We start from the raw sequence: 16,664 nt of genomic DNA, 5'->3' as shown, positions 1-16,664 counted from the left end.
GAGTGTCCCTTTCTATTTGGTACCTGGAATATTATGTTCATTCTAGTTACCATTTTACCAGAAAGATACTGACAGGCTGGATGGAGTTCAGAGAAGCACAGCAAAAAGTTTCAGGTGGTGGTAGTGATTCACTTTCAAAGAAAGATTTGAAGACAACCTTACAGGTATTTAGCAGGTGTAAACAATAACAGGGAAATCCATGGTTGTTTGAGTGTGTATATAGCCAAGAGTAATGAGAGTGAAAAAGTGGGCTGAATATGTAGAAATCCTGAGCTCTGTTACCCTGTGGAGTAGTCTCCAAGGGGAAGGGGTGGAATAGCTATCACCGGGAAGGCTTATGAATAGACTGGGTAAAACGGGATACCAGAGGGTACAACCCTACACTGGCATGGCAATGGACTGGATGGTTGAGTATGTTTGTTCTCTCTCTCTAATTAGTTCTGTGGTCCGTTCAGACATTTAAATTATGGAAGGACGCGCTTTCTCTGTTCAGCTATTTTCTGAAAAATAACTTAAATAACAAAAAATTGTAGCTGTGATGATCTTAAGATGTGTGTTATCAAACCTGGAGACTTAAAAATCTACCTGACATCACATCCCAACAATTTCCCTGAATTGGAATGCAAGAGTCCAGCACAAACCCAATTTATTGTCGGGGTAATTATATTATCTGCCCTGCATGGGAAGGTTTTAAAAGCCCCTTAGCGTGCATCAGCTGGGCATCTGCTTAGATGATGCACTGCAAGGGAGGGCTGGGAAGCACGCTCATACGTCAAAGTGTGGATAGGTAATTATTTCCTGAGGAAACCAGAGCTGCTTCATATGCAAATAGAGGATATAATTAAAGGCAAAAGTAACTACTTACGGTAAGATCAGGTGTGAACAAGAATGTTTTTTTTAGCCTATAAAGTTTTAATAAAAATAAGTATACTCCTGCTTAGCTATTTCCAGTTTGCCATCTGTTTTAACTAATTTGCAGTTTTATTTCCAGGAATCTTTTTGCCCAGTTAATTTGTCTTCAATTTTTTGGCCTTTCCAGTTTCTTTATATTTATTGTTCATCTTGCTGCAGCACCTAAAGGGTCTGTTCACAACCAGAGATGGACAAATCTTTAGGAAGAAATAGTCCATGCTGTAAAGCGCACTTTCCCAATTTCATCTGAGAATTTTCAGCAAGGCCATTTCAAAATAAAACTCAGCTTTCTTTTCCAGTTGCAGTACATAAAACACTTTCAAAGCAAACTTCTGAGGCTGAATTCCTAGCCTCGGTTCTTGTTTTAACAGTTAAAATCTCTAATGATGGCATTAAAATCAGACCAATAATTTAAACCTAAATTAATTCTAAAGCACTCTGGCTTACCATCATCAGCTTAAACTAATCTAAGGTTTTATATCAATTCAGGCTCCTTGACCGTTTTTAAGGATTTAAACCAATTTAAACTAAAATAAAGCAAACAAAGAAAAAAACCTCAAAACATAATAAACTGGGACAGTGGAGGGTCTATTGAGGGAGCTGGAGGGCTAGCCACTAGATCAGAGGTGGGCAAACTTTTTGGCCCGAGGGCCACATCGGGATTGCAAAACTGTATGGAGGACCGGGTAGGGAAGGCTGTGCCTCCCCAAACAGCCTGGCCCTCTCCCCCCATCCACCCCCTCCCACTTCACGCCCCCTGACTGCTGCACCCAGAACCTCCGCCCCATCCAACCATCCCCTGTCCCCTGACTGCTCCGACCCCTATCCACCCCTCCCCCCCCCGGGACTCCCTGCCCCTTATCCAACACCCCCCCACACACACACACACCACCACTCCCCGTCCCCTTACCATGCTGCTCAGAGCAACAGGAGCTTGCAGCCATGCCACCTGTGTTCCCTGGCAGGAGTGGCAGGCCAGAGAGTTGGTGGCGCAGTGCGCTGAGGCTGCGGGGGACGGGGGACAGCAGGGAAGGGGCTGGGGGGCTAGCCTCCCTGGCTGGGAGCTCAGGGGCTGGGCAGAATTATCTTGCGGGCCGTAGTTTGCCCACCTCTGCACTAGGTGATGTATTAAGCAGTAGTTATTCAGGGATAGGACAGTGTTCAAGGCAATCTGTAAAAGTCATGCCTATTCAGGAAACATTTGTTGATTTTGAGAAGTAAGATCAAGCCAAGTTTTAAGATTATGAATATGTAAAATCAGCAAGAGTGGGCTCTTGCTTGACTCACCTTAAATCATTTCAAAGCTAAAGCTCTTCAGAGCCCAGCTATATTCTTAACTCCTTAGATTTTGAATAAATCTAAAAAAAGAAAAGCAGGCAAAAAATTTTAAGCTGTTGATTTCAAACTCAGCTTCATTTCTTGGTCTCATTAAGATTATACTAAGTTAGTAAGATATTAAGCTAAGTTTAAAGAAAATGGTGGTTTTTAAAATGATCTGTCTAGATGTCAAATTCAAAGTTAAATTGTCTCCAGTTTCCAGTAAATTGAAACTTAATACTCTGCATTTAACTAGCTGCCCATGAATGAGTTTAAACTTACGGTTAAAACTTACTTAAAACTGTGCACACCATTTGACTTAACCAATATTTCTACTGCCCAGCGTGTAAATTCTGAATACTCATGACTGGTAAATCAAAACCGCTTTTCTAAACTGAGCATATGTATTACTTCTCAATAAGGGTTAATTTGTGGAAAGTTTCAAACCCAACTGTTTTGGTTGCAGTTTTAAATAAATATAATTTTTTTTTACAATGAGGAAGAATGTAAGGGTTTTTTTTACCTTTGCTGAACTCAAATAACTGGAGGGATTTTCCTCAAATAATACCTTTAGGCAGAAACCCAACATGGAAAATTTCAGCCTAAAAAGTAAATAATTGAGAGGCCTAGAATCATGTAAAAATTTTTATAAAGGAAACTGTTTTGCACCCTTCCTTATAGCAAGCACTACATATATTTAAGAGTGAAGCATCCTCCTTATAGTGAAACTCTACCAAAGGAAACTGATCTCAATAGTCAGGATTCCCCAACAACTGGAAAGCTATGAAAAGTAACACTTAGCAAAGTGAAAGTGCTTTGGAACTTTGGGGAATCTTAGATGATGCCTGGCTAGTGAGCACTTTAGTTCAGTTTGCAGTTCTGTAATGGCAAGGAAATAGCGTATTCTCTGAGGTTAAAGAAGCAGGTTTTGACCTCAGTGAATTTTGGATGGGAATAGTCTGGTTTCTCATCATGAGAGCTTCCTCCACTGGATATTTAAAGTAATACCTGCTACCTTTTTACACATTGCATTATATGCACATAAACTTTGCTTTTTGATTCACAACACAAACTGTATTTGCTTTTGCTAAATGTTTTCCTTTTCCTCTTCCCCTGTACAGTGTTTGCAAGCACTAGAATTCCTACATGCCAACCAGGTAATCCACAGAGATATTAAGAGTGACAACGTACTTTTAGGAATGGATGGATCAGTTAAACTCAGTGAGTGCCAGACAGTTGTTTCAACCTGCTGCTTCTTTATAAACGTTTTGCAATGAATAGTATGTTTGTAAGCGCATAGTTGTCACAGATAGTTGAGATGAATTTTTACTAATAATCAGCAAAGGAATTCATTCCGCTTTGCAAAAAGAATTTTGCCCACTATAGTTGGTTTTGTAATTCTGAGCATCTGAAAGTTACTGACTTTGAGTGTATCAAACAAGAAGGATGTTTAAGTAACTTATCAATGCGTTTGTAAATGTGAGTTAACCTGCAGTGTAAAGTGAGATAAAGATACAAGGATTGCCAGTGAGGGAAGCTGGCAATAATCGGAGCTGCCTTATTGGCTTCTTTCAGATTGTCAGAACTTGCTCCAAATGCTTTTGCACTGTCCATTTAATTGACAGGATGAAAATTACACATTTGTATTTCAGTACTGCCTAAAGGCTGCAAACCACGTAGGATCCTATTGTGCTGGACATGGCACTTGTCTTACTTTTAACAGTAGTTAAAGAAAATTAACTACAAAGGTAAAAATAATGTTAGAGATTGGGAAAATATTTTTTGTTTTCAGCTTTTTATATTGTGCATCTGACAGCACTTATTATGCATTTGGTGGTTGTGTGCATCTTTCATACAGCAAGTGAGGAAAGGAAAAAAAACTTGAAAAATTGTGAATTTAATCTCAGTTGTTGTCAGGAGTGCTTTTAGGGAGAGGTGCATTGAGATTTACACACTGAGCACCTAAAAGTTTGCTAAGCGCTACACAGATGCCTAAGACGACATGGGGAGACACTTCGAAAGCTGCTTTCTGGATTTGAACACCTGGGAAATCTACCACTGTTCCCTGTTCCAAGAGCTTGTAGTCTAATTTCAGTTATGATACATGGGAGAGCTCGTAAACAGTAGTGGGGAGAGGTAAACAGTGAAACATAATGGGGTTACTCAAGTACATTAAGTGCACTTCTTAAGGGTATATCTGTCAGATTTATAGGGCTGTGGAATTTTTGCTTTGTTTACAAACCAATTATTTGCAGGCTCCTTTCCTAATGAGGTGACAAGTGAAAGGCAGTGGAAGGTGTAAGTGGGAGAGATTGAATGGAGGGAGGAGAGAGGATTCTAGCAGAGGATGTGTAAAGAGGAAGGATTTAAGGAAGGACAGGTTGAAGGTGAGATAGGTGATAGGAACAGGTATGAAGAAGAGGTGGTTGTTGAAAGAGGGAAAAAAGGGGGATCAGCAGAGATGGCATGGGGGAGCAGGGGAAAGTAACTATAGAAACTTGCTAGCTGAAGCAGGTGGCTGTGGAATCTGTTGAGGTTAATGGAATCTGTAATCCTCTATTTGGTGAAGGAGGCGTGGGCTATTGCCCACCTCACAACCCACTGGGAGTATCTGTAGTGAAGATGGTGGCAGGTTGACCTGGTCCATGGGAGGTGGCTGATGTGCACTCCCATGCTAGGAGAAGGGGCCTGAGCAGTCTTGAGGGCATCTCGGCACTCAGGATGGTACGGTGGGTGAAGGTATCTTTTTTTTTCCAATTTTGCTGTCTCTGAAGAAGCTGACAGTGGGAGGTCAGTGTGAATGCAATGGGGATCCCCAGGTGGATGAAGAGTGGATGGGCTGCCAGTGCTTGGTCTCCTTGAAACACCTTTCCTTGCATAGTCTGCAGAGGCCCACACCTGCCTTCTCCCTGCTGGTGTTGTGGAGGCTACAAGGCTTTTCTGGGGCACCCAGAGTTTTTAATAGGCTGCCCTGTAAGAGAGCTGCTGCTTCTGTCACATTTTTGAAGTCGCCTAGATTTCAGGTTGACTGTGACCCTTTGAGCGAATGTAAGTGAATGATGGTATAGACCTAGAGGGGAAAGCCTTTATGAAAGAGTAGCAAGATGAGCTACTGGCTGCTATTGCTTTGGAGACTGGGAAGGAGGTAGATAGTAGCTTGCTAAACTGCCTTCAGGCAGCAGTTAAGATTTTCAGGCATGAAACCCATTTGTCAGCATTATCTGGTACTAGCATTTAAAATGTAGGGAAAAGCATTTTTAAAGTTTGAAATCCTATTTCTCAAACTAATATAAACCTTAGGATAAACCCTGGCTTTTGCTGAGATTGTGTCCTCATTGGTGCTCTCCATGCCTGAAAAGAAGTGGGAGATCTGCAGGTTGGACAAAGTAGCAGGGTGGAATACGCACTGAAAATGCATTGTTGATGCATTCCATTCATTCCAGTAAAAATAAAGGGCCAGATTTTCAAGAGATTTTACATTTAGGTACTAAAATAACGGCCAAAATTTCCAAAAAGCATCATAGCACATTGGTGTTGAGCTCTTTTGAGAATAGGCATACTTGTGGCACCTTAGAGACTAACAAATGTATTTGAACATAAGCTTTCGTGGGCTACAGCTCACTTCATCAGATGCACAGAATAGAATATATAGTAAGAAGGTGTGTGTGCGTGCGTGTACACACACACACACACAGAGAACATGAAAAGGTAGAGTAACCCAGCCACTCCCAGTCTCTATTCAAACCCAAGTTAATGGTATCTAGTTTGCATATTAATTCAAGCTCAGCAGTTTCTCCTTGGAGTCTGTTTTGGAAGCTTTTCTGTTGCAAAATTGCCACCCTTAAATCTTTTACTGAGTGGCCAGAGAGGTTGAAGTGTTCTCCTACCGGTTTTTGAATGTTATGATTCCTGATGTCAGATTTGTGTCCATTTATTCGTTTGCGTAGAGACTGACCTAATCACATTAGCCACTCCATCAGGGGCTCGTTCACCTGCATATCTACCGATGTGATATGTCATGTGCCAGCAGTGCCCCTCTGCCATGTACATTGGCCAAACCGGACAGTCTCTACGCAAAAAATCTCTTAGAGGAGGGATAGCTCAGTGGTTTGAGCATTGGCCTGTTAAACCGAGGGTTGTGAGTTCCATCCTTGAGGGGGCCATTTAGGGATCTGGGGCAAAAATTGGGGATTGGCCCTGCTTTGAGCAGGGGGTTGGACTAGATTACCTCCTGAGGTCCCTTCCAACCCTAATATTCTGTGATTCTACGCAAAAGAATAAATGGACACAAATCTGACATCAGAAATCATAACATTCAAAAACCAGAAGGAGAACACACTCTGGCCTCTCTGGCCAATCAGTAACAAACTTAAAGGTGGCAATGAAGTGAGCTGTAGCTCACGAAAGCTCATGCTCAAATAAATTGGTTAGTCTCTAAGGTGCCACAAGTACTCCTTTAATTTTGCAACAGAAAAGCTTCCAAAACAGACTCCAACGAGAAACTGCTGAGCTTGAATTAATATGCAAACTAGATACCATTAACTTGGGTTTGAATAGAGACTGGGAGTGGCTGGGTCATTACACATATTCAATCTATTTCCCCATGCTAAGTATCCTCACACCTTCTTGTCAACTGTCTAAATGGGCCATCTTGATTAACACTACAAAAAGTTTTTTTCTCCTGCTGATAATAGCTCATCTTAATTAATTAGCCTCTTACTCTACCTTTTCATGTTCTCTGTGTGTGTGTGTATATATGTGTGTGTGTGTGTGTCTATATATACACACACACACACACGTTTTCATATGTTAAATATACACACACACATCTTCTTACTATATTTTCCATTCTATGCATCCGATGAAGTGGGCTGTAGCCCACGAAAGCTTATGCTCAAATAAATTTGTTAGTCTCTAAGGTGCCACAAGTACTCCTGTTCTTTTTGCAGATACAGACTAACATGGCTGCTACTCTGAAACCTGTCTTTTGAGAATGTGGCCCTTGGTAAATCTAAGCTTAAAATGTTTCATTTTAAAAATGCTCCAAACCCCAAGTGTTTTAATTTTGAACCATAACTTTTTACCTATAATAGTCTGATTTAAAAACAAAAATCCAAAAAGATTTAAAAAAAAACCCAAAATCTGTTCCCCATTGCAAAGTCTTTATTTTGCTGTGTCTAAGATCTGAGCTGCTAATAAGAAAATGCACTTTTCCAGCCAGCAGATGGAGACCTTGAATGAATCTATATAGAATGAGTCTAGCTTGCTCTTCAGTTGTTTCCTTATCTAGGTGATGGCTTTGTTCCTCTAAGCTTTTTCTGTGGAATATACTTTATAGTAGCTTCATATATCTAAAGCCTCACTTCCAGACCTTTGTTAACCATAGTGCAATGATTCAGTAGCTAAACCTGTGATTAAAATACTGAAGTTGGTAAATACAAAAATAAATACCGAAATTATTTTTGTATAGGGTTACCATATTTCAGATTCCCAAAAAGAGGAATGATGGGAGGTGATGGAGGGGATGCCCACTGGAGGTGGGGAAACTGTCATGGTGGCAGGGCAGCTGGCACAAGCCCAGGACACAGCGACAGCCAGCAGTCAGCGCCTGCCTGTGAGATCCTTTCACAAGGAAGGAGAGATGAGACCTGGGTGGGTGGGGTCTGGCAGCTATGACTTGTAGGGGAATGGACCAATCAGCTGAGGATGCAGGGGAGGGACCAATTAGGGCTCTTTCTGAGCTGCAGCTTGTCTGCTCTGCAAAAACCTGGACATGGCTGTTACTTGAAAATCCTGCCTGGGCAGAAAAAGGAGGCTCAAAAAAAGGCTCTGTCCAGGAAAACCTGGACATATGGTAACCCTATTTTTGTACTGGGACTGGAGCCCAGTCTGATGGTGTCATCCTTTCGGGTTCAGGACCATTACATTACACAACATAGTATAAAGTCTATACCAGTGCACAAAAACGTTTTCACATATGTTGTTGGTCCCTTTTTGTTGGAATTCTGGGTGGCTTGAAGAGGGCTTAGACAAAACATCACTCTTTTATAGGAGACCACGAGTTACCTTTATAAAAAAGAACTTAATTCTTTAAGTATGATTTTATTTGTTGTAGGCTATATTCTTCAGTGTTTGTATCAGCTTGCTGGTTGGACTTTCTGCTGTGACATGAAAAATATAGGAAAACTTTGAGATTGCAAATGTACAGATGCAAAAGATGTTTCTATAGTAATAGAAAAATGTGTAGTTCGATAATTGGGGCTTTGAGATGGGATTCACAGCAGACTAGGATGCACTGAATTAACTGTCATTAACTAATTCCTTTATTATCATGCAGCCGACTTTGGTTTTTGTGCTCAGATCACCCCAGAGCAGAGCAAGCGCAGCACCATGGTTGGGACTCCCTATTGGATGGCTCCTGAGGTGGTCACACGGAAAGCCTATGGCCCTAAAGTGGATATCTGGTCTCTGGGTATCATGGCTATTGAAATGGTGGAAGGAGAGCCCCCATACCTCAATGAAAACCCTCTGAGGGTAAGATATTTCATCCTTTAGGAGTGCTGCATCAATCATGAATATAAAACAGTGGCTCAGAAATGTGAAGAGATTTGGGACCTTTAATTTACAGATTACAGGTTTGAATCCAAACCAGGTTAGAAGTGTTTAAATGGTTATCAGCTGATGGCTGTTTAGTACAGTCAAGGCAGTCCCTAATAGACAGGAATCTACATGAAAAAATCAAGGGTAATTAGTGCAGGTAGCTCTCAGTATAAAGGAGGATGATCTAATAGACATGGAGGATATTACCCTTTCACCCTGAGAGATGGTCTCTCCAGAACATGGTTGAGGCATCTTGACAGTACCTGTTTTTAGTTAAATAGTAGAATTCATATCTGAGTACTGACAGTCTTTTGCCAGCAATAAACTTCTGTAGGCTCAGAAAAGTAAATCCAATTAAATTACAAAGAACAAAGTACAAAGCGTGCTCTTTCTCCTTATATAAGGATATGTTTATTATAGTGTCCATCACCGTAAATTCTTAAGTATCTATAGTCATCTTGTTACTAACAAAAGCAAGCGACAGTTGCTAAAGCTGTGCAATGCCACTCTTACAAGCATCTACCAATGTGAGGAGAAGCAGGTTGTATTCCTTCTACCCCTCAAGACTCAGGCCATGTCTACACTATGGGTGCTACAGGGGCACAGATAGGTTGCTATGGCGCTGTGGATACGGGTTTACCATCGCTGTAGGAACTCCACCTCCCTGAGCAACAGCAGCTAGGTTGACTGAAGCATTTGTCTGTCAACCTAGCTGTGCCTACACTGGAGAGTTAGGTCAGCATAGCTACAGCACCCCGAGAATGAGCTATGCCGACCTAACTTAAGTGTAGACCAGGCCTACTGCATTGCCTCTAATATTCCCAGCCCTTAATGGAGAGATGAGTTCAGAAGTTGTGCCCAAATATTTAACCAAATCAGGTATGTGTAGTGTTAGTCTGTCCACAGTTTGTCACATAGAGCAACGCTCTTTATCTCAGCGTCCTTGTGGTGGGAGTCTGTCTTTGGGCTGCTCTTATTCCATAGTTGCTCATTGTTATTGTTTTGTAGCACGAAACCTGCCCATGTATTCATTTGTAGGAGCTAGATTAGTGGTGAATAGTGGTTGCAAAGTATACAAAGGCATACTATACATACTCAAATGAGGTACCCTGCCTAGGTCCATCATGCATATTCCTGTTTTATCATCTTAAGGGGGAGACTTTTGAGAATATATGTGATAAAGTCTAAGTTTACTTCCTGGTTGTTTTACATGATTAGTATAATGATCATAACAGGAAAAAAGAAAAATGACATTTCAGTACCTGCATCAGGCATCCAAATTGAAGATTCAGCGAGGAAACTTAATTGTCATATGCTAGTCAGTGTCTGCTCTGTCAATCTCCTTTCCTTTTTCCATTCAATAAATGCTTCTTCTAACTTGAAATACTAATACATTGCAAATCACATTTTTTAGAATTTTAACTGATGACTTCAGTGTAATGACCTTTTTCTCTCTCTCTCGGTTTGCAGGCTTTGTATTTAATAGCAACTAATGGCACACCAGAGCTGCAGAATCCAGAGAAACTGTCCCCAATATTCCGGGATTTTCTAAATCGTTGTTTAGAGATGGATGTAGAGAAAAGAGGATCAGCCAAAGAACTGTTACAGGTAAGTATATGTATGTTGGGGTCTTCCCAAAAGCTTGAAATTCGGAGGTCACTAAAACTGTAGTCAGCTAGTGCTGACAGACGCTTGTCTTTGTCTTCCTTTTCCTACTGAAGAATCATTTAATGGGGAATAGTGGGAGGGAAACACAGGAATCAAAATTTGCAACACAAATGTAGATGATTCTTCTACTGAAATCACTACTGGCCGCTTTTTGCCAGCGGTGATTCTTCAGTGACACCACAGCTTAGTTAAACAGAGAGGCTGCTGTAGCCAGCACAGCAAACACAGAAAAGGGTAGAGGGAAAATATCAAAAAAAGGAATATCTCTGCATGGGGAAGGTTGCTGGAAAGAGGACGGCAGGGACTAGCCAGGGATATTGGATATTGCTATGTGGAGGAATAGCTGTCAACAAATCTGTTCTTCTATGGGATCATTCATTGGGCATATCTCCTTGAGGTGCTGCATATTGGCACCTTTGTGAAGTGCTTTCTTAACTTGGATAGAAAGTGCTATGTAAATACAATAGTTTGTTTTTGAAATTTGACTCTTACTAACTTACTGTGTTTCTCTGTTCCTGGCAGCATCCTTTCCTGAAACTGGCCAAACCTCTGTCTAGCTTGACGCCATTGATCCTGGCAGCCAAAGAAGCAATGAAGAGTAACCGCTAACATTGTTGCCATGGCCTTCATTTTTTTTTTTTTTAAATCTTTATAATATATGAAAATTGTTACTCGTTAGGGGGGGTTGAAAAAAGTCTGCAAAAGGGAAAAACGCTCACCCAGAAGACACTCGAAATGAAATATGGTGACTTTTAAGTAAACCCTTTTTAGGGTCCAAAAGGAATTGTGGACTGAATCACTGGTCTTTCACCTCTTTTGCAGACAGGCCAGGAATCTTGCTTCCCATGCCTGGGGTTTTAAGTTTTTTGATGACTTTGCTGTAACAGTTCCCATTCATTGTGCCCTCTTGGGTACTTTCAATACTTGAATGACAGGTTCAAGCTTTTGGAGAGAGGCATTAATTTTATCTGCTGATCTTTCCTTCTCCTCCCCTTTTCCTGTCCTCTTTCAAGTTGCATTGGCCATCTCCCGTATGACTAGATTAACAGCAGGTGTGACAGAAATGTGAAGGTACATTTTACCCCTACCCCCTTACCATACAATTTAGCTGTGACTGTACTGTAGAATTAATGACTCAGATACTTAAAAAATTAACTTTAAATGAAATCTGCTTGTAAGTAGAGTATAGGGAGAGGGGGAAGAGAAGAGTTCAGCTGTCTTTCTGATCTGTGGCTGCTCCAGGGACTTCTAATCCAAGAGAGACACATCTCAGTGTAGCAAATTGTGGTGGTTCAGGTTTTGGGAGGTCAGCCTACACATATGAGGAAAAGGGAGCAGATGTTTGAGGAAAGAAACGCGCCCCCCCCCCCCATTGTTTGGTTCCATTCTCCACTCCTCTCTCCCCCTCCCCTTCCCTCCCCTCTCCCAAACTTCCCTAGACTTGTTGGCCAAGGCAGAAGGGATGTCTTGTGTGGTGTAGCGGTTGGTCTTAAAACCAAGTGTTGTATCTATGCTCTTACTTGGGCTATGGGATTTATGCTGGTGCCTTTGACTTTTTTTACATTTCCCTCCTTTGTATCAAATGAATTTTTGTATATGTTGTAATTTTATTCCCAAAAGCAAATAATGCAACAACCTTGGAGTTGTCAAGATTTAAGTATTAGAGCTATTTTTTCCATTTTTATATGTGCTCCATTTCTACTAATGAAATCAAAAGAACAAATAATTCATCAGAGCTGAGGAAAATGAAGATCCAAGACTCTTTTTTTATAATTCAAACAGGAGCTTATGAACACCTGGGAACACCAAAGTGCTGTTCTATGGAGAGACAGTCTGAGGCGGGAAAGTAGTTTCACCAGACATGAAAGGGGCTTACTGGAGTGGCTGATGCATGACTGGAGAGAGTCGTCATGTCAGGATGGCCCCTTCTCACTAAAGACCTTTTACTAGCTAGGATGGCAGAAGACAACATTTAGTGTAAGAAAAAAGTGCTTTCCTATAAGAGCTAGTGAGTAACTTGAGTTGTTGAGTTCTTGAGATGGTGCCAACTGAAGTAACAGTAGAAACCATAGAAGTAACCTTGGATTGCTGCATTTATACCTATAGATTATTTTCATAAGGATCAATTTGTAACTGTAATGTGCCAAACGATGCACATGAAAGAATAGCCACTAATTTGGTGCTAAGCAGTTGTGTTGCATTCCCAACTGGCAGTGCATGTCAAGCAGAGAGAGTCCGGGTCCTGGGGTGAGATGATTCCATTTGGTGTCTGACAAATTGTGTAAACCAGAGTTTGACACATGTTCTTTTTACTGTGGGAAGGCTATTTTCTTCTGTGTACGAATAATTTCAATATTTATATGCGGATAGAAATGGCTGTTCTGGGTTTTGGTAACTGAGAGATAGCTCTGCCTAGAGCACCTGAACAAATTATCTTTCACTTCCTGAGCCTATATATCATGGATTTCATTCTCTCAGAACTTATCCTTCAACAAATTGCACTAGCAAATTGCTTTGCGCCAACAAGATACCTTATTCATGGAGGAAATAGAAACACCACACTTCAGTCTGACTTCTTGTAAACACTAGTGCAGGGGTGGGCAAACTTTTTGGGCCGAGGGCCACATCTGGGAATAGAAATTGTACAGTGGGCCATGAATGCTCACAAAATTGGGATTGGGGTGCAGGAGGGGGTGAGGACTCTGGTTGGGGGTGCGAGCTTCAGCGTGGGGTCAGAAATGAGGAGTTCAGCATGCGAGAGGGGGCTCCGGGCTAGGGTGGGGGAGTGGGGTGCAGGGGGGAGGTGAGGGCTCCGGCTCGGGGGGTGCAGGCTCTGGGGTGGTGCTGGGGATGAGGAGTTTGGGGTGTAGGAGGGTGCTCCACACTGGGATCGAGGGATTTGGTGGGCAGGAGAGGGATCCGGGCTGGGATCGAGGGGTTGGGTCGTGGGGAGAGGCTATGGGGTGCAGGCTGCGAACGGCACTTACCTCAAGCGGCTCCTGGAAGCAGTGGTATGTCCCTTCTCCGGCTCCTATGTGGAGGCACAGCCAGACAGCTTTGCATGCTGCCCCGTCTGCTGGCACCACCTCTGCGAAGCATGTAGGAGCCGGAGGAGGGCCATGCCGCTGCTTCTGGGAGCTGTGTAGTGTGGCCCCCGACTCTGCGCCCCAGCTGGAGCGATGGAGTGGGGCCATTCGGCTGCTTCCAGGAGCTGTGTAGAGCAGCCCCATGCCCTGTGCCTCAGCTGTAGCGCTGGAGCAGGGTAAGCCCCAGACCCTACTCCCCAACAGGAGCTCAAGAACCAGCTTAAAACGGCTCATGGGCCGTAGTTTGCCCACCCCTGCACTAGTGTAACAGCTACCAAGCTGAATTACTTTAACGAGAAGAATAAATCAAAAGAATACGCAGCCCACTAGCCATAAAGCACTAGAATGCTTCATTCCAAGGAAGTGTCATGTCATGGGCTGAATACTCTAGATCTGCTTCCCCTCTTACAAACTTTTTATGTACTGAAAGCCATTGATACCATAAACAGTAGAATGGCAGTGGCCTGGTTTCAATACATGTGACTCAAAGTGAAAGATTTTCCTGTCCATAGAGAGAAGCAAGGAGTACTGGATTATCTTTTCTTTTCTCATCAGTGGCTCCCTGTTTGTCCATTGCTGGCAATGGACTTTGTGAAAATCAGACTCCTAGTGCAGCAGTATAACTTGGCTTTCCTTGCGCCTCTGCTGCGTGCTCCCCCCCCCCCCCCCCACGCCCAGGTAGCAAAACTTAGTCTACCATATAAATATAATTTTTTTCTGAAATTAGCAGGTAAACTTAAAATCATGAAGTAATTTTAACTTATTAATTCAGTCTTATTGATAAAGAAAACTTCCTTCTGATCTTGCAATAGCAAATCTGTCTAGATCAGTATCTGTATCTCTTTAAGGGCTGACTTCTAAACTTTTAATTCTTTTAAAAAAATAAAAAATAAACCTCAACCAGGAGTTACCAAAATGCATCCTATTGCTTCTCATGTGGCCTAGAGTACTGTGAACTACAGTTAAAAAGCGCACAAGAGTGCCCCTTGTATGTATATGATTCTACAATAAGGTTTCTTCTGCTCCTGTTGCCAGAAAGTAATCAGGACAAAGGGGAGAGGTCAAGGAAAGAGCAGAAATATTGGGAACATTTTAATTTCTGCAGCAAAGTGAGGGAAAATAGTTAAGTAGAGTCAGTAAGCTGGCAAAAAAAATCATAGGGAAGTTGCTGCTCTGTGCTTCATTGTGTAACCATTGTGCAGTTTGCATGTCAGTAGGTTGGCCATCAGTCTTCTAACTGAACATGTTACATATGTCTTCCAAGTGTCCATTTTTCCCAGGAAGGACCAGGTTAGAACTGAGACTAGCTCATTTGTTCTCCCCAGCCCAGATGAATAACTAGTGCAGGTGAAGAGAGAATAGTCAGAGTTTGAGTGGATGCCGAAAGCAAAATACCGCTTCGGAACATGCCAGAATTCCCAGATCTCTAGGTGACCGCAGATGACAGGCACAATCACAAATATGCATATGAATAAATGCAACAGTGGCACAACACAATAGTTAGTCGGGAGTAGAGATTGGCAGCGTACTGTTTTGAAAGGAAGTGAACAGGCCATGTTTGTCTTCTAGGATTTTTTTAGCACAGAACTTGGAATAAACCCGACTTCTCACCAAGTAGACATGCTTGCTCACACATGAGGTCACACATTCCCATCTGAATATTCACTATACAAGTAGATCTGTGCTGAGTAGTTGCAAGAGATGTGCTTCACAGCACATCAGAGTAATTGAACTCTGCTGTCAGAAAAGGGTGGAAAATCAAGGATACTGTTTAAGGTCTTTATAGCTGGAATTGAAAAATCTCTCTGGTCTGCTTTCTCTCTCTCCTTCGCTTTGCCAGATGGAAATGGATGTAGGTTCAAGCTTTATTTTTTATTACTGTACGCAGATTTTAATGTTTTCTTTTGTTTAATTTAATCTCATTCTGTTATTTAATTGTTTCTGCGATATTAACTACTGTATTTGATTACTTTGTTTATTAACTTTGATCTTTCAGGGCTAGAAATAAACTTTTTAAAATGTTTGTTTTTCCCTTTTCTGAGTGTTTTATCTTTTTAAGATCAGAGTAGTGTAAAAGTAGTGTAAAAATGGTTAGATATTTTAAAGGGTTTAGGGGAATGTTCTCTGTTTGTGTAACTTTGAATTTAAGCGAGAAATGTAAATTGTTCATGCACACTTCCGTTTCAGTATGATTTTTATTTTGAGCTGCATCTCAGTTTAGTTATCCTTTGTCTTCAAAATCTTCCTAAGCAATGATAACAGCAACACCAGGTGATAACTGCAGGCTTTTCTTGCTACTGAGCTCCATTTGCAAGTCAGTCCTGCCTCCAATAACCATTCCTGACTGTTTGAAACCAGGAGAGCAGATCTGGATTGTCTTCCCATCTCTTAATGGAGCAGATAACTAACAAGGTCTTTCCGGGAGGCTGTTGCTAAAGCAGCACCAATAGTAAAGAACTGACCAGACTGTCTGCACTGCACCTTCCAAGAGAGAGCACTGTAAAGTAGTATTTTGTTAGTGATGGGATTTGGAATTGACAAGCCAGTAGTCATTGATCGAGCTGCTAGCAGTATGAAGTTCCAGTAAAATTATTCGTAACGAGACTGGAATATTGTTTTATTAAAAATTTCCTCAAGTGCCACATTTAAGTGATACACAGAATAGAGTACAAGTAGTATGGAACACAAATGCTACCCTTTCGTCTAAACAGACTATGATCTTCTTTGATCAGCTTTATGCTAGCATTGAGAAGTCTTCAGGAGTCAATGACTTACCTGGGCTTTGGTACTGGATCAGAAGTGCCTGTTGATAGACTATCAGGATTTTCTCTTTAGTAACTGTTTATCAGTACTGAAGTCTGTCACTAAGAAAAGGACAAATAAAGTGAACCTTTCTAGGGGCCAAGTTTCGTTTGGTTGAAATCTGGATGAAGTTTCCATTGTTAACAATTTTTCTGCTGTGAACATCAAGGATGCATCATGCATATCTCCATTACTGCCCCCTTTCTACATACTTCAGGAAATAGCTTCTCTCCCTTCTCAAATGTCCAGTCAGCAAGCGAAGTGTGGAAACAAGTGGTC

General features: G+C 41.7%; 1 protein-coding gene across 4 annotated transcripts in view; it reads left to right on the top strand.

Annotated features, from left to right (window-relative positions):
- Window positions 1-13,253, top strand: part of PAK2 (p21 (RAC1) activated kinase 2) — a 76,203-nt gene extending 62,950 nt beyond the window's left edge. For 3 of the 4 annotated variants that reach the window (XM_073360381.1, XM_073360382.1, XM_073360380.1), the window contains 4 exons: window positions 3,351-3,450; window positions 8,567-8,763; window positions 10,300-10,437; window positions 11,020-13,253. In XM_073360381.1, coding sequence (XP_073216482.1) covers window positions 3,351-3,450; window positions 8,567-8,763; window positions 10,300-10,437; window positions 11,020-11,106 — 522 coding nt within the window. In that variant the 3' untranslated portion in view covers window positions 11,107-13,253. The remainder of the gene's footprint in view (window positions 1-3,350; window positions 3,451-8,566; window positions 8,764-10,299; window positions 10,438-11,019) is intronic. The other variant, XM_073360378.1, reaches the window with a different exon arrangement.
- Window positions 13,254-16,664: the final 3,411 nt, after the last annotated feature.

Source organism: Lepidochelys kempii, chromosome 9 (assembly GCF_965140265.1).
Source record: "Lepidochelys kempii isolate rLepKem1 chromosome 9, rLepKem1.hap2, whole genome shotgun sequence".
NCBI lineage: Eukaryota > Metazoa > Chordata > Testudines > Cheloniidae > Lepidochelys > Lepidochelys kempii.
Note: the sequence above shows the minus strand (reverse complement) of the source record. Positions and strands in the feature narration are given on the sequence as shown.